This window comes from Mesoplodon bidens (assembly GCF_964165515.1).
Source record: "Mesoplodon bidens genome assembly, chromosome: 11".
Lineage (NCBI taxonomy): Eukaryota > Metazoa > Chordata > Mammalia > Artiodactyla > Ziphiidae > Mesoplodon > Mesoplodon bidens.
In genome coordinates this window covers 26,100,975-26,119,997 of record NC_138167.1, presented here as the reverse complement: position 1 = coordinate 26,119,997, position 19,023 = coordinate 26,100,975, and the positions used below count along the sequence as shown (strand labels likewise).

Genomic DNA, 19,023 nt, shown 5'->3' with positions numbered 1-19,023 from the left:
AGAATAAGGGCAAATATAACTGTTTTTATTATTTTTATTTTTTTAAAGAAGGTTTATTTATTTGTTTGTTTATTTACTTATTTATTATTTTTGGCCGTGTTGGGTTTTTGTTGCTGCATGTGGGCTTTCTCTAGATGCAGCGAGAGGGGGCTACTCTTTGTTGCAGTGCCCGGGCTTCTCATTGTGGTGGCTTCTCCTGTTGTGGAGCATGGGCTCTAGGCACACGGGCTTCAGTAGTTCCAGCATGGGAGCCCTAGAACACGTGGGCTTCAGTAGTTGCAGTGCGTGGGCTCAATAGTTGTAGTGCACAGGCTCTAGGGTGCGTGGGCTTCAGTAGTTGTGGCACATGGGCTCAGTAGTTGTGGCTTGCGGGCTCTAGAGCGCAAGCTCAGTAGTTGTGGCGCACAGGCTTAGTTGCTCCATGGCATGTGGGATCTTCCTGGACCACGGCTCGAACCTGTGTCCCCTGCATTGGCAGGCGGATTCTTAACAACTGCGCCACCAGGAAAGTCCCTACAACTGTTTTTAAGCCCATGATTCGGTAGAATGTGTCAGGGGAAGTCCAAAAGCAGTTGGAGCACAGCATTAAGAATCCAGTTGGACTTCATAAGGACTGTTGTTGAATTCAAGCTTTATTATTATATTAAATATATTATTCAACTTCCAGGATAACCTCTACTCATTTCAAATGGGAGTACAACTCACGGATTGTTAACAGAGAACTGATCAATTTCAAGGCCACCTAAGATAGCCATTACAATAAACAAAGAAGACCCTGGCATCGAGTCTTTAATTAATAATACTTAGGCTGCAGAGCCAAGTGGTAGCCACTGGATGTTTCTCAGAGGGCTCTAATCGGCTGTGTATTTAGAGGATGTCAGGTAGGTGTTTCCTGTTTTAATTCAGGCAGCTGTGCTCAGAGAAGCAGCCCAGGGGGAGAGATGTGCCTTCTAGTACTAGAATTAATTATACATTCATTTTATTCCCCTGAACAGTCTAACAGAGGCAGACGTTGCTTACACATGCTGGTATTTCCAGCAGTGTTTGGCACAGAGTGGTGCTCAATAGAATGGTCATTCCTGAAGGAGAAATTCTGCAGCAAATTAAAATACAGCACAGATTTTTCATTTCTCTTTGCCACAGAGTCTGAAAAATTGTGGTTACATATGACTATCTGCACGTACACATGAAAAGCTTTTGCCAACTCAATAGTATTTCTCTCAGTCTGAAGCTTAATGGTGGATTTGCCCATTACAATAAGAGTTAGGTAATAACACTGTCTGACCTTGGAGTGACTCATGCCCTTCTCTGCTGACTGGCTCCAGCAGAAAGGTTGACGCAAAATAAATGGATGGGTTAGTACATCGTAATAAGATGGGCATCACCAACTCTAGGGCTTCTGAATCTTACTAATTTTAAACATATACTCTGTTCTAATGGCAAGTGCCCCGAGTAGATTGGGATATAATAAAAAACTGATTACTAGCAGAAGTTACATATTTATTATCTTTTATTCTTCTTTCTTATTTTTTTTTCCTTAATGGTGTAGAATATGCATTTCCAGTAGGGGGTGGTATCACCCCTGTGATAAGCCTCCAAAAATATGTCGGTCCTAATCCCTAGAGCCTGTGAATGTGGTACCTTATATGGTAACAGAGACTTTGCAGATGTGATTAAGTTATGATTTCTGAGTTGGAGAGATCATCCTGGATTATCTGGGTAGACCCTAAGTGTAATCACAGTGTCCTTATCAGAGGGAAGCAGAGGAAGATTTGACACAAAAGAAGAAGGCAATATGACACTGAAACAAGATGCTAGGCTGTGCAGGCTTTGAAACGTAAAGAAAGGGGCCATGAGCCAATGAATGCAAGAAGTGCAGTCCTAGAAGCTAGAAGAGGAAATGGACACACTTCCAGCACTTCCAGAGGAAGAAGACCCTGCTAACACCTTAGCCCAGTAAACTACAGACTTCTGGCCTCCAGAACTATAAAACAACAAGTCTGTGTTTTAAGCCACCAAATCTGAAGTATTTTGTTAAAGCAGCCCCCAAGGGGGTAAAAATTAATCCCTGGGAAGCAAAAAAAAAAAAAAAAAATCTTATATATTACAATGGTTTGTGATCCTCCCAAGCTCAACACTACCCTACAAAATCTTATTCCTCAGTATTTTGTTTTGTGGCAATTAGGGAAAAAATGTCTGAACCACTCTTTTAAGGAGTTAAAAAGAAAAAAAGGTTGTAAAACAACATTTTATTGGCAAGCACTGCCAATGAAAGATTGATTCAAATAATGTTGCAAGATTTTTATTACTCTCAAGGCCCAGTTTCATTATCATTAGCAGTTGGGACAAGATAGATATTGTTATCCTTTCAGGTTCTTTTATACTTTTCATTCTAACAACTGAATTTACCTTCCAGAAAACACTTGCTGGCCTCTTCTCTGTACAAGTAGCCAAATCTCTACCTCATTTTTAGACAGATACTCTCTCCCGTATGCCACAACAAGACACAGGAATAATTTGGCCCGTAAATAGTGTCAATCTATTAATGTGCATATTTGAAATTATGTGCCAAAGCCCATTAGGAAATACATTTTAATATTCTAGATTTTAAAAAATGTAATGCAGACAGTAAGGTTTATGAATATTGTGAGAGCCTCAGAAGAGACTGTATAATTCTGCTTTTTGAAAAATTGTTTTAGTGAAACCAAAACTCTATCAGAAAACTATTTCTAATTTCCTTTTTTTTAAAAATTAATTTATTTATTTTTGGCTGTGTTGGGTCTTCATTTCTGCGCAAGGGCTTTCTCTAGTTGCAGCAAGTGGAGGCCACTCTTCATCGCGGTGCGCGGGCCTCTCACTATCGCGGCCTCTCTTGTTGCAGAGCACAGGCTCCAGACGTCCCGGCTCAGTGGTTGTGGCTCACGGGCCTAATTGCTCCGCGGCATGTGGGATCTTCCCAGACCAGGGCTCGAACCTGTGTCCCCTGCATTGGCAGGCAGATTCTCAACCACTGCGCCACCAGGGAAGCCCCAATTTACTTTTTTTTTTCTTTGTCTTTTGCGGTACGCGGGCCTCTCACTGTTGTGGCCTCTCCCGTTGCGGAGCACAGGCTCCAGACGCGCAGGCTCAGTGGCCATGGCTCACGGGCCCAGCCGCTCCGCGGCATGTGGGATCTTCCCGGACCGTGTGGCACAAACCCGTGTCCCCTGCATCGGCAGGCGGACTCTCAACCACTGCGCCACCAGGGAAGCCCTAATTTACTTTTAATATCAGTGAACAAGTGATGATGAGAAAGTTATTTAAGTAGGTAACCAATGGACAGCCTTTCTTATGGGATGCATTCTACTTTAATTCAAACTGAAAGTTAAAGTTTGGGTATATTAATGCATCTAGTATAATTCAGTCTATAGTATTTTTTTAAATATCTTTGTTGATTAAGCATTAAAAAGTATAATTCAAGATACATATCAAAATTCATTATATCACTAAGCTCACTCATTAGTTTGCTCTTTCTACCTTGTTCAAGTATAAGTTTCCTATAACCTTCAAGAAATTAAGTTCTGAGTAGATTCAGGTATCGTTGATTGTTAGATTAAGCTATAAATTCCCTTAGGAGAATTAAATACCTGAAGAGAATCTTAATCAGGCTAGATCTGCCAACTAGGATGTTCTTTGGAAAGAGGTCAAGATGTAAAAAAAGATTAAAATTGTCCACTAAGCATTCTAGCAGAAATGCTGATTGTGCATTACTCTTCCTTCCACCCAGTCCGCACAGGGAGCAAAACCTGAGCTTCGGGTAGGAGAAAAAGTTTGAAACTGAATCAAGCTATTTTTAGTTCAAGAATCAATGTGTATAAAATGGATTGTGCACAGATCTTTATTTTTATGTTCCAAGAGGTAGAAAGCTGGTGTTTGACCCTAATTCAAAAGATAGGAAAGAGAAGGGAGGAAGGGGAGGTAGGAGGAGGAAAGAAGGAAGGGCAGGAGTAAGGGAGAGAGGAAAGGAAAGAAATCCATATGTATTATATATACATATTCCATATATATATAATCCATATGTATAATCCATATATATACGATATATGCGCCAAGTATATACCACACATTTTAAAAAGTTGGCTGCCTTTTGCTGCTTACTATTTTTAAATGATGAATGATAACTGATGAAAATTACCTTTAAAAAAAAAAGTAAAGAAACTACACATGAATACTTTAAAAACAGATTTTTATTTTTTAACCTATGTCAGCTCCAGAACTGCCATTTCTGCATCCTGCCCCAAGCAAAGCTCTCTCACCATTTCTAACTTTAGCTTGTCCTTCCCTGCAGTTTCCCGTTTAATTCTCCATTTGGCACTAGTTTAGTGGCTGGCTATTACGCAGGAAGTTGATGCGACTGTGATATCAGGCCAGAAGTTTATGCCCCTTCTCATTGTCTAAGGCAGAGAGTCACAAATGAAAACGGTACTGTTTTGAAGCTGTGTCCAAATGCTGTCCAACATCTGGATGTTGGCAACATTTACGTATGCTTTCATTTTTGAAGTTTTCCCCAGAGTGTTTGGAATTATGGAGATGCAGGTCCTTATTGCCTGCCCAAAATAAGCTCAGAAAGGCTAAAGATATTTTTGACTAAGATCGGCGGACGTTGTTTTAAGAGCTATTCAAAAGCTGTTGTATTATTTCTCATTGACAAATACAACCACTCAACTTTCCAAATCATGGGGAAAAAAGTACTTCCAATCCTTAAAAAGAGAAATTAAATGTATACACTCCTTACAAGGCATGCATTTTAATCAATATTCACTGACTCTATGAGCATATGGGATTATAGCAGGCATGGTGATTTTACAGATTTGTATAATGTACTCCTCGATAAATGGAAAACTGATTCTCCCTTGGGGACACTGTTTCCCCTGCAACTCTCTCAAGTACAGGCCTGGAGGTGAGATGGGTGCCCGTCTTGCTCCGCATGGCTGCTTTCAGAGCATTCACCCTCTTCTTCCTCCACCCTTAAAATTCCTCTGCTTTAAATCTCATGTCATCATGAGATTTTTTTTTTTTTTTTTTTTTTTTTCCGGTACGTGGGCCTCTCACTGCTGCGGCCTCTCCCGTTGCGGAGCACAGGCTCCGGATGCGCAGGCTCAGCGGCCATGGCTCACGGGCCTAGACGCTCTGCGGCATATGGGATCTTCCTGGACCGGGGCACGAACCCATGTCCCCTGCATTGGCAGGCGGACTCTCAACCACTGCGCCGCCAGGGAATACCGAGATTTTTTTTTTTTTTTACTTAGTAAATGTACATTAAAACAAAACAAATTAATAGTAACTTCCTCGGGGACAAGGTAGCAGCAGAGTAGGCGTAGACACTGCATACTACCCACTACTCAGCACTGTTACTGTCACTTAGTAAACACCAACTCATTCTCCCTTATTTCTCTAAGACTTCAGCTCCTGGTTCACTGCAATGTCTCCAGAACTCCTGGTCTCAATTTCTGGCATTCTTAATATGCACAAAGGTGATCTCAATTCCTGGAATTCCTCTCTTGAGGGACCTTCCCCTGCTTCAGCCGCTCATTCCTATGATCATACCTTAGTGACTCACTCTTCTAAGTGATTATCTCACCACTTGTCTCTCCTCAAATCCCCAACACCTCCCCCATCTTCCCTATCAGCTGCTGGCCTTGCTTCCTTCAGTGAGAAAATTGAAGCAACCTGAAGAGGACTTGTAAAGACTCTCCGCATTCACATCTGCCAGCGTACCACATCTGCATCCACAAACTCCACTTTTCCTGGGTCTCTACCATAGAGAAACGAACACTTACGTTCACATAAAAATAAAAATGTACATGAATGTATATAGTAGCTCTATTTGTAATTGCCAAAATGTGAAAATAACCCAAATGTTCTTCAATAGGTGAATTGATTTAAAAAAACAAACAAACTGTAGTATATCCATACAGTGATATTTGACAATAAAAAGGAAGAAACAACTGACGTGCAACAACTTACATGAATCTCAGAGGCATTATGCTGAGGGAAAGGACCCCCTCCCAAAGGTTAAATACTGTATGGTTCCATTTACATGACATTCCTGAAAAGAGGCAACTATAGTGATAGAAACCAGATGACTGATTATCAGAGACTGGGGTGGGGAAGGGTATCAAAGGAGTAGCACAACACAGGGGGAGGTTTTGGGGATGATGAAATTTCTGCATCATAATTGTTACATGAATCTCTATTTGTTAAAATTCACAGAACTAAACGCACATACATTAAAAAAATTCTATGAGCCTGTAATTTTAAACTAGTCCTACAAACAAATCCATTAATGTAAATTATTTTTCCCAAAGGCACAATCAAATCACAATTATTCAAAGGTGAATTGTTTGTATATTGTTAAACTGCTTTCAAATTCCTTTATGATACTAATAGGGATGTTTGTTTACTGCAGCTCAGCAAGTGTTGGAAAGAACTTTTTGACAAAAAAGCTCTCTCCAGGGCTTCCCTGGTGGTGCAGTGGTTGAGAGTCCGCCTGCTGATGCAGGGGACACGGGTTCGTGCCCCGGTCTGGGAGGATCCCACATGCCTCGGAGCGGCTGGGCCCGTGAGCCATGGCCGCTGAGCCTGTGCGTCCGGAGCCTGTGCTCCGCAACGGGAGAGGCCACAACAGTGAGAGGCCCGCGTACCGCAAAAAAAAAAAAAAAAAAAAGCTCTCTCCAGTGGAATCAATAAACAAATAAGCAGGCACTAACATGGTTAAGAGCAGGGACTCTGGAGTCAGATTGCCTGGTTTAGGACACCAGCCTGACTGCTTGCTGGACAAGTTGTCAGCATCTCTGCCTCATCTGTAAAGGGGGGATAGAAACAGTACATGCCTCGTAAGTTTAAGAGAATTAGATCAGATAATGATTGTAAGATGCTGAGTATTGTGCTTGGCACATGATAAGCTCTCATAAATGTTAGCTATGATATTATTGTTAGTTATTTAAACCAATTAAAGAGTGATAATTCTTCACTGTTTGACACTTTGCATCATTCCAGGGAGGTGTGAGGTCCATTCCCAACAAGTAGAAACTGGGACATGCCAGGGAAATAACTTTCCAGCTATAGCCAAGCCATGCCTTTACAGAACAGGAAAATAATCGTTCAGTTGGAAGTGTCAATTTCATTCAGCTATGCGTAAACACAGCTCTCAATGACCAATCACTCAACCAGAAACCTCAGAGAATATAAGAAAAGCTTTGTTATTATTGGATGACTTACTTAAATAGTTTAACCTCTCCCCATCAGTAAGCACATTCGATGTTGTACTGAGAAATAATGCAGTGACCCTTTTGAGAACCAGCCAGGTACGAAAGGCTATTTACACTGATAGTAAGAACACCCAGACAGCTCTCCTCTTTCAGCTTTTAAACATGTGTTGTTTCTTCTTTTGGTGTCAGGGTGTCAGCCATTACTTCTTTTTTTTTTTTTAATTACTTAATTAATTTTTGGCTGTGTTGGGTCTTCATTTCTGTGCGTGGGCTTTCTCCAGTTGCGGCGAGCGGGGGCCACTCTTCATCGCGGTGCGCGGGCCTCTCACTGTCATGGCCTCTCTTGCTGCGGAGCACAGGTTCCAGATGCGCAGGCTCAGTAGTTGTGGCTCACGGGCTTAGTTGCTCCGCGGCATGTGGGATCTTCCCAGACCAGGGCTCGAACCCGTGTCCCCTGCATTGGCAGGCAGATTCCCAACCACTGCACCACCAGGGAAGCCCCAGCCATTACTTCCTGCTACTGTCAGAAGGTGCTGGGGCCTTCTGACAGTAGACCCCAATACATCTTTCTAAATTTATTGTTTTTGTCTTGCTGTGTATGAATAAGTCCAATTACAAACTTTAAAACAATAAATAACACTAACATAGTCCTCTCCTTCTTGTAAAGCACTTTCATGAAAAATATTTTCTCCTCATAAAAATCATGAGGACTAGGAGAGGTGTTATTATAATGTTTATATGGAAAATGAGAAGTTTAATCACAGAACTAGTAAAATGGTCAAGTTAGGACCTGAACTCAGATTTCCTGATTTCTAATTCCACATTATTACCAAACCACCTATTTATGCAGTGGAAGCAATTTGATTTTTAAAGAGTGGCTGAAGGACTCTCCTTAAATAAAGTGACCATGTGCTGGTGGCTGAGGTCCATGGCATCTAATCTGACTGTTTAGATGTTTTTTGCTTAGTTACAGCAGGTACCACCTATCTGTAGTTTTAATGAGAGACTAAGATGAGTGTAATTTACTGTACGAAATGCTATATGTTGTCTTAGTCCATATGAGCTGCTATAACAATAACACCATAGGCTGGACAGCTTAAACAGACATTTATTTCTCATAGCTCTGGAAACTAGGAAGTCTAAGATCGAGGCACTGGCAGATTCAGTGTCAGGTGAAGGCCCACTTCCTGGTTCATAGATGGCCATCTTCTTGCTGTGTCTTCACATAGTGGAAGGGGTAAGGGAGCTCTCTGCGGTGTCTTTTTTTTTTTTTTTTTTTTGCCGTATCGGGCCTCTCACTGTTGTGCCTCTCCCGTTGCGGAGCACAGGCTCTGGACGCACAGGCTCAGCGGCCATGGCTCACGGGTCCAGCCACTCCATGGCATGTGGGATCCTCCCGGACCGGGGCACGAACCTGCATCCCCTGCATCAGCAGGCAGACTCTCAACCACTGCGCCACCAGGGAAGCCCTGCGGTGTCTTTTATAGGGTCTCATTCATGAGGGCTCCACTCTCATGACCTAATCACCCCAAAGGCCCCACCTCCAAGCACCATCATTTTGGGCATTAGGTTTCAACATATGAATGTTGGGGAACACAAACATTCAATCTACAGGATATGTTGTCTAAAACACAGCTCACTATCTCCACAGATACTAAAGAGTAGAAGGAAATAGTTTCTGAAGACATTTAGTTGTTTTAACATTGAAAACAACCACTCCTTGTTGACTTTTTGTTCACTGATGCTTCCAAGCACCCAAGCATCTGGCTCATAGCAAGCACTGAAGAGACCTCTGTTGAATGAATGAATGTATGACTGCGAAGTGGAAAATCCAAAAAGATGAAAACCCTAAGATGAGAAACTCAAAGCCTTCATCCAACAGTTCACATTTTCAAAAATTTCCAATGGGGTAAAGACAGTCAGTAGTCTGTTTTTAAAAAGCAGACATTTTTAAGAGACACTGGATCTCAGTCTAAGAAGGTAATAAACAGGATGCTGAGGCATCCTGAAACCATGTCACATGAGGAAGTGCTAATTGATCTAGATATGTTTAATCTGAAAAAGAGAAGACAAGATAGTTCTTTCCAAATGTTTGAAGCTGTTGGGCATGGGCTAAAATTGTCAAGTGGAATAGAAAACTAAAAAAATGTATTCTCTGTAGATCTAGAGGCTAGGAATATGGCCAGTTGGTGAAAATTACAGGGAGTCAATTTTCACTGAACAAAAAAGGGCAGTTTAACAATTAGAGCTGCCAAGCAACAGGATGGGCAGCCTTGGGAGGGAGCTGGAAGACAAGGAATGAACAGTAATTTAACATCTCCTTTGTGCACGGCATTTGACATAGAACCCGTACATTAGTATTACCATCTCCATGTTGGAAGTGAGGAAAGTGACACTTACAGAACAAAAGTAACTTGTCCAATATCACACAGTTGGTAAGTGGCACAGGTGGAATTCAAACCAGAGGTAGCTAACTCCTAAAGTATGTTATTTCTGTTCAGTTCAACTAACAAACATTCTTTTTTTAATGTCTGCTTTTGACCAGGCACTGTGCTGAGTCCTGGGGATACCAAGATAAATGACAAACAAAAGACAGTCCCTTCCTTGGAAGGACTCATAGATTACCATCTCCGTAGTGATGGAGATGTCTGGGTAAAGGCTACATGACCATTCCAGGTTACTGGGGAAAGAATTATTGATCTGGGAGTAGGCTTTACCAAATAATCACTAGGTGCCTTCATGGCCTAAAAGTTTATAGATGTGGCTATAATCGATTCCTAAAAATTGAGCTGGTGTATTATAAAGTTTGGTTGTATATTCCAATGAGGGAAAAAAAATGGAGCTTCAAATGTGATAAAGATCATATGGATTAAGCAGCTTTTGAAATATAAAATGGCCAATTCTTAATAAAATGTTACAAGTTAGAAATTTAGCTATTGTATTAAAGCTTCATGTATTGTGCCAGAAATTTCATTAACTTGAGGAAAGATTCAGAAGAGGGAGCCATGTGCTCTTGGTAGCTACAGTGACATGGCTATACAGTGAAATTCAGGATATCTTCTAGTATTTTAGACCTATAGGTTGAGATAAAAAAATGAAATTCAAACTTGTTTACTCAGTATTTGCAAAGGCTCTACAGTAATCGATCTGCTCTCATTTAGCTCTCACCGAAATGATGCTGGTCAAGGTCACCCAAGGATTCCCCCCTTCCCATCCCCTGCCTGTTACTAGACCTGTAGGATTAACACCTAACTTGTTTAAAATTAACTCTGATTTGGTTCTTTGATTGGGTGACACTTTTTCTTTATACTCCCTGTACTTAAAAATCTTATTTAAAGCAGTTTACCATTAGGAACACATATACAATAAGGCTGATGAAAATGTTTAAAAATGAGAATTATATGAAAAATCTAAGTTAGGTTTTACAGTGACACATAGTGCTGGAGGCTTTTAACAACCAAGCAATAATAAAAACATACTATAATTCCTACCACCTGATTCATATCTCAACGGAAAGAATTTTCAAGGCAATAAATTCAAAGAGGTATTTACCTATTGTTTCTTTAACCTAAGACTATGGATCTACATAATAAATGATATTTTCAACAATAGTTCTATGGAGGATGCAGAAAATTATTAATGATAACAGTTTATGTTTATTGTGTATTTACTATATACTAAACTAATCTTTGACAAATACCATGAGTATAATTCTAAAACTGTTAGCAGAGCTGAGACTAGAATATTGATTTTCTAATACCTAATTCAGAAATGTTTCCATTTTTTCCACTATACTGTCCTATACATACCATATATGGAAAAGAATTTGGCTGTGGAATTAAATACACACACACACACACACGTGTGCGCGTGTGCGCATATATGACTGTAAAGCTTCCATAACACACACAGCACATATACACACATGGGCACCTTTGCCTGTACCAATGATCCTACTGAAATTAGAGATTAGTCCTTTTAGTAAATAAAAATAATTCCATTAATTAAATTATTAAATTCACACAGGGACTTCCCTGGCAGTCCAGTGGTTAAGACTCTGCACGGGTCGATTCCTGGACAGGGGAACTGAGATCCCATATGTCGTGGGGCACGGCCAAAAAGAAAAAAAAAATTCACACAGCATCTGTCAAGCTGATGATTTACTACGCTTTTTATTGGTTATCCTTGTCGATCCTTGTCTATTTCATGTCCATCAGGTCATGATTTTTCTGTTTCATCATCTCTCTTCCAGTCACTATGCACCAATCAATACCCAGAATACAAAAAGACAAACAAAACTAGCCTACAATAAAAACAAATCTGGGATTTGAACTTAACACCAGCCATCAAAAGTCTGTATCAACATACCAAGAAATAGTATTCCTTTTCTCCTTTTACAAATGTCCTCAGCCCTACATGCTAATAATAATTTTATTAGCGACATTAAAACAATGTCTGCATGAAAAACAGCAGGGCTCTGGGATGTAGTAATACCACTCACTAGCTTTCAACCCATCAGAAAGAATATTAACAGATAAATTGTTGGCACACTTAGAAGACCAGGAAACTGACCACCCATTTTTTTTTCTTTTAGTTATTGACAAACCCAAATGGTTAAACTGCCTTGAGCTGTTTTAGATTTTAAAAATACATAAATTTGGACATAACAAGTTATTCTCTTACGGCAAATCAACTACTGAAAATGCATAGAAATCAAAGGATTATAACCAAGGGATCATTCAGCAATTCCCCAAATTGTGAGCCTTATGATACTCCCATGCCCAGCTTTAAGCCAGGCAAAGAAGTTTAAATTAGTGGTTCTTAAAGTGTGATCTTTACCTGCTGTGAACTTGTTAGAAATGCAAATTCTTGGATTCCACCTAGTACACTGAATCAGAACTTTAGGGGGTGGAGCCCAAGACTAGTGTTTTGATGAGTTCTCTAGGTGATTCTGGTGCTCACTAAAATTTGAGAACTGATCTGAATGAAGGGCTTCTCAGCATTTTGTTTCCTTTGAGACCTCAGTTTATTCCTAACTTGCATCCTCATTCTTTTTTTTTTTTTTTTTTTTTTTGCGGTACGCGGGCCTCTTACTGCTGTGGCCTCTCCCGTTGTGGAGCACAGGCTCCGGACGTGCAGGCTCAGTGGCCATGGTTCACGGGCCCAGCCGCTCCATGGCATGTGGGATCTTCCCGGACCGGGGCACGAACCTGTGTCCCCTGCATCGGCAGTCGGACTCTCAACCACTGCGCCACCAGGGAAGCCCCCATCCTCATTCTTAATAATCAACTCCTGATGCTTATCATAAATCTACTCCTTGGAAACTGCACTCAAGCATGGCATATGTAAGTGAGGATGCTCCATCAATCTCCACTGTCTTGCCCCAAGATGAAAACATCTGTGGTACCCTTTCCTCAACCTTTGCTGTTCTTTCCTCAGCTGCAACTGCCGCGCACAGTGGGGTTGTGTAGCTTTCAGAGGATCCATCCAGTTGGTAATCAAGACTGCTTGACTCATTGATTGTAGTCCTTATACACAAACCACCTGCATGTGGGTGCCCATGGCCCTCAGGTTGCCCATATCACAGCCTCTCTGCCAACTTGCCATGTGAACCTGCTGCCCATGGATGCTGAGGTCTCTGCCTATGGATGTTCTGGGCTTTGCTTAATCCAAGGTGGCCTATGGCACTATATGACCTTGAGTCCACTTGGAGGAGAAGGTCTGGTACTCCAAAGGATAAGCAAGTGATGACCCAGCACATACAGATGCATCAAATGAAGAACTGGAGATGGGCTTTGTTTTTTAACAATCATTTGCAGTGGAGGGAAATGAGGCAAGGCATCCTGAAAACTCTCATGTTCTTTTTGGTACCCAACACTAAATTCCCCTTGGTTGCCTCCCTTCCTTGTCTCCAGAGTCATATTTCTATATCTGGGGCATGTGCAAAGACAATGAACTAGGTAAAGCAGAAATCCTACTGTCAATATTCACTGAGTTCATTGTAATATGGACACAGGCAAATGTAAATTATTGATTAAATTCCAGTAAATTTTGAAAAACTTATATGTTATAATAATGAAACTTTATTTCTAATATGTCACTAATGTCAAGAGAAACGTATCAGTGGATTACTTTGGCTATATTTCACAATATCAAACAATTTTTTCATCTGACCTTTTTCTATTATCAAAATGCTCAGTTAGGGACTTCCCTGGTGGCACAGTGGTTAAGAGTCCATCTGCCAATGCAGGGGACATAGGTTCGATCTCTGGTCTGGGAAGATTCCCACATGCCGCGGAGCAACTAAGCCCATGTGCCACAACTAATGAGCGTGCGCTCTAGAGCCCGCGAGCCACAACTACTGAGCCCATCAGCCACAACTACTGAGCCCATCGGCCATAATTACTGAAGCCCGCGTGCCTAGAGGCCATGCTCTGCAACAAGAGAAGCCACCGCAATGAGAAGCCCGCGCACCACAACGAAGAGTAGCCCCCGCTCGCTGCAACTAGAGAAAGCCCGCGTGCAGCAACAAGACCCAACGCAGCCAAAAATAAATTTAAAAAAAAAATCGCTCAGTTAATGAGCCCACTTGGTAGTGGACCCGGTATTTGTTTGTCAACCTCCACTGCACTGGTGTAGGAATTAGAGGAAATCTGCCTCTTCTATAGCTTTCTTAATCAAAAAATGGAGTGAACGGCTTAATATGAAGTTTTCAAAAATGCTCTTAAAAGGGTTTGGTGGATGAAGCTGCTTTTGGCTATTTCTGTCCCCAACATTACCTCCTTCCCCCAGGACAGAATGACTCTGCCACTCTGAAACCATCTGGCATATGACGCTGCTACGTGAAAAGCTGAAGGGAAAGAGTGAGTCCAGGGAGGGCCCGGGGCCTGAAGAAGGCTCAGTCCAGCCACAATTTGCTGCTTGTCTACAGCCAGAAAAAGAGTTTATGGTTCTGCATCACCAGACTCGTAAGACCCCTCAGAACACTCCCCCAGAATCTCTCTCCCCAGTGAGGAGAGTCCTGTGCTAACACCACATTCACAGTTCCTCTCCACACTGTATTGAAACAGGTAAAGGGGAGGAAGTGACCTTAGGGTCGCTGTATTTTTTAAACACCTCTGCAGAAATAGCAAGGCCAATTCCCAAGTACTCAATACATAAAGACTTTAATTCTTAACGAACAATAAGAGAGAGAAAAGCTCATCTCAGAACAAGCTGTCATTTCACTAAAAAAGCAGAAAAATTGCTAGCATCGGCATCGAGTGCTTCTTGTTTAATACAGCTCCTCTGATTAGAGAAAAAGTTTTATTCCTCTCTCCTAGGAAGAATTTCATCTTACTTCGCTCTCCCACTGCTCTCTCACAGGGAATATGTTTGTTGTTTGTTTACCTCCTTCAGATCCTGCACGACGGCTGTGAGCCTCTCATTTTCTGCCTGCACGTTGGCCACCACAGCCCGGCTCTGTTTCAGTTCGTTCTGCATCTCCAAGATCTTCCCCAGATAGTAAGCTTCCTTTGATGCTGACTCCTGCAGAAGCGTTTCCTCCCGAGTCTCTCCATCCTCAGCAACCTTACGGTGGATGGAGAAGGACTGCCCAAATGCCTGCAGAGGATTTGGAAAGAAAAAGAGCACACAGTGAAATGCACCACTGCACTATTCAACAGACTTGGGAACATGATTTGTTTTACTTTGTGTAAAAGAAAAGGTATTCTGCAAGACTTCCAGAAGCAAAAAATACATAGTTCATCTAACAGGCTAGCAGCTCTCATTGACACTTGAAATAATTCAAGTTCAATTAAGGAGAAAGAAAAATTTTAAGTATCTTGCTAAAATATATATATAACAGGTTAAAACTTGAAAAACATTGCTGCTTGTTTTATGTTACCATTTTTTAGACAAATCTTTTTAAGGAATAGACAGTTCAGTGCTAATGAGCCCTTCAAAATTCATATTCTCATTTTCATTCCAGGAAAAATCCCAAAAAAATTTTTCAAGAAAGAAAATAAGTTTCATTAGCTTTCTAATACATTAGTGGTAAGAATATACCAATTATGAACAATATCCTTAAGAGAGAAAAACCACCAAACAGCTTTCAAACTGCCTGGTACCAGAAAAAGACATTCAAATGCAATCAATGTATAAGAAAACATATCTGTGGAAAAAGAAATACGGAAAAATAAGCCAGAAAGTAATGAAATTGGTAAGCTACGGGGGGTGAGTGGGAATGGGGTAGAGAGAATGAGGGAATGAAATGCTATACAAGGGATCACATTTCATAGGAGTCACACTTTTCTGAGAATGCCTTTTCATATCGCTCTGACTCTTAAAACTACAGTAAGGTTTCACATACCTCCCAAATAAATAATAATGAAAATCAGCCTCTATGTGTCCAGGTACCCAAAAGGAACACAAATAGTAACAAATGAACCCAGCTGTACTGCAAATGAAGAACAGGACCACACCAAAATGTTGAGAAGAAAAGATCTAAACTGATTTGGGAAATCCGTATTTTTGCTATACACAGTAAAGCTAAAAACAAAAAGAACTGTACCCAAACACTATAGTATAGTTAGTAAATTTGTTTCTCACAGGGATTATGGAATCACAATTCTGAAACTTCTTTACATGTATACTAGGGCTGAGGAAATAAGTAAATATATTATGGATAATGAAAGACAGGTTTCTCCCTGTTGGAGAAAGGCATTACAAATAAGGAAAGGGAGAAGTCTAGAAGGAAACTAGTGGTACTGGGTTGTAATTAGAATTATCAGGATAGTCTTTAATAGGGAGATAGACAGGTCAATAGATGGAGAGAGAAAGGTGCTTGTGTGTGTGTATACAGATTTCCTAGCTCTGTCAGCAAACCCTGCAGCCAAATTTTGTTTCTAAATATCAATCTCCAATTAAAAGAACTAGGGCTCTTTGAAGAAATGATGGAGTCTCTCACTGGAGCAAAACGAACTTGGTGCATCATGTGGTGCCAAAGAGTAAGTAACAAAATGCTTTTAAAAAAATTATGTGGGGCTTCCCTGGTGGCGCAGTGGTTGAGAGTCCGCCTGCCGACGCAGGGGACACAGGTTCGTGCCCCGGTCCAGGAAGATCCCACATGCCGCGGAGCGGCTGGGTCCGTGCGCCATGGCCGCTAAGCCTGCGCATCCGGAGCCTGTGCTCCGCAACGGGAGAGGCCACAACAGTGAGAGGGCCGCGTACCTCAAAAAAAAAAAAAAATGTTGTGGATATGTCAAAGGACACAAGAGCCTACAAGAAGGGGCTCCCAAGGGCCAAATCTGGGATAATCTGGGGAAACAAAATAGTTATAGTAATGAATTATAATCCATAGAATAAAATAAATATTCATGAGCCCACATTGATATAATAACTGAATAAATAAGAGAAGGAATAGCTCTACTTTACAGTAGGATTCAAATCATTTAATTCTAATAGAAATCAAATACATCAGTATTACTTGACGTCAGCATATTACTTGGCAAACACCAAGTAATAATAGTTGCAGGTAAAGATTATCAGTGGAATATAAAATAATAGGCAAAAACTATGATGAGAGACAGGATATTTGCATAGTCTTAAAGCATGTCCTCCCAAGATATTTATTAATTCCAATGGGAAAAATAGTAACTGTGCAGTGGGGTACCCTGGCAGACCTTAACTAAGTGACCAAAAGTTAGCTCAGCAGCAACAAGACATACTAACATTGTGTACCCTCTGATATAACACACTGAGGGGAGAACAGCGTCACTTCTGTGGTATTTCTGCCAAAAATGAGTAAGCCAACTCTTACTATAAGAAAACATCAAGCAAACCCAAATGGGAACATTCTACAGAATTATTGGCCAGGACTCTTCGAAAGTATTAAAGTCAGGAGAAATAGAGGAAGACTCCTCCAGACTAGATGAGACTAAGAAAATATGACAATTAAATGCAGAATGGGATCCTGGATTGGACTCTGACCTGAAAAAAAGACTTTAGGACAATTGGCAAAACTGAAATACATTCTTTTTTTTTTTTTTAAGCAGAGGTCTTCTTAGAAGCCCATATGATTTAAATTTATTTATTTATTTATTTATGGCTGTGTTGGGTCTTCGTTTCTGTGCAAGGGCTTTCTCTAGTTGTGGCAAGCGGGGGCCACTCTTCATTGCAGTGTGCGGGCCTCTCACTATCGCGGCCTCTCTTGTTGCGGAGCACAGGCTCCGGACGCACAGGCTCAGTAGTTGTGGCTCACGGGCCTAGTTGCTCCACGGCATGTGGGATCTTGCCAGACCAGGGCTCGAACCCATGTCCCCTGCATTGGCAGGCAGATTCTCAACCACTGCGCCACCAGGGAAGCCCTTTTCTTTCTTTCTTTCTTTTTTTTTTTTTTTTGATGTGGACCATTTTAAAAGTCTTTATTGAATTTGTTACAATATGGCTTCCTGCATTGGAAGGTGAAGTCTTAACCACTGGACCGCCAGGGAAGTCCCGAAATACATTCTTTATATTGGATAATAATATTGTAGCAATGTCAGTTTCTGGTTTCCATAACTGTACTATGGTTATGTAAGATGTTAACATCTGGGGAAGCTGTGTAAAGGGTACATGAAATTCAGTGTAGTATTTTTGCAACTTTTTCTATGTCTAGAGTTATTTCAAAATAAAAAGTTAGACAAATAAATGTAGTCTTTGCCCTCAAGGATTTGATAGATTTGATAAAATACTGGCACATACAGTTATAAAGAACATGTGTACTTGAACACCAAAGGGTCACTATTCAATTAGAAGTGCTATGGCTTTATGATGTGATATACATTTTAAAATTTTAAGTGTCATAAAATGATGCTTCTGGACTATGTACAGGTCATAAAGAAACAAGGCTGGAATTAACCTCTGAAACTCAGTTCCACACTTGTTACAAACTTGAAGGCAGAAAAGTTTTGTGTTAATCATTAAAAGGGACATCATAAAGTTAGGTGGAGACAGCATGATTTAGTGATTTTAAAGACAATCTGGTATTCATCTCCAAATTATACTACAGAAACAGAAAATTAAAAAATTAATAACCTGCAAGCCTATGTCTCAATAAACTATCTTTCTTAGAATCTCTACATGGATCAAAATCAACAGATGATTCCTAAACATCAACAGAGAAAGAAATATTTCAGTATTGTTCATCTATACAGAGCAGAATACTCTTGGTGTTTGGCTTGCTCAGTCTCAGGACAGAAAGAAATTCTTATTTGAGTAGCCAAGCTTCTACATGTGATAATAAGCATATAACATTTATGAACAGATGAAAAATTGTCTTTGGAAGTGATGTTTACCTTGCTTTTCTATCAGTGATGATCAGATTCTGTGAGGTCAATTCTGAATTCATTACCCATTAAAAAATCTTTGGAGGGGAGACACCTGGCAGCACATCTCCCCATGGTGACCTGGTTACGTCTTCAGTAGACCCTCACACTGGCAAAGGAACCCTGACTATCATACTTAAGTATTAGTAAAATTTCAAATTAGCATGAACTGTGTGTCAAGCACGACAACTTGCTTCTTTTTCACAACTACTTTCCCACATCTATGTAACAGAAAACTTTCACAGGGCCATTTTCTTAACTCTGCCTGAGTAAGATCAACAGACTAAGGCAACCTATGGTTCTCACATTATTCTCAGCACACAGGCAATGCTCTCTTGGTGGCTAAAACAACCCCTAATGTCTTAATAGCAAGTGAATTTATCTTTCCACTCTTGGTGTAAAGTTTTAAGAATTGTACTCTGGATCCT

General features: G+C 40.7%; 1 protein-coding gene across 5 annotated transcripts in view; it reads right to left on the bottom strand.

Moving 5' to 3' along the window:
* BICD1 (BICD cargo adaptor 1) overlaps positions 1–19,023 on the bottom strand; it is a gene marked incomplete at its 3' end in the record, with an annotated part of 208,292 nt that overhangs the window by 99,609 nt on the left and 89,660 nt on the right. For all 5 annotated transcript variants that reach the window (XM_081248844.1, XM_081248842.1, XM_081248845.1 and 2 more), the window contains exon 2: positions 14,640–14,852. In XM_081248844.1, the coding sequence (XP_081104970.1) occupies positions 14,640–14,852 (213 nt within the window). The remainder of the gene's footprint in view (positions 1–14,639; positions 14,853–19,023) is intronic.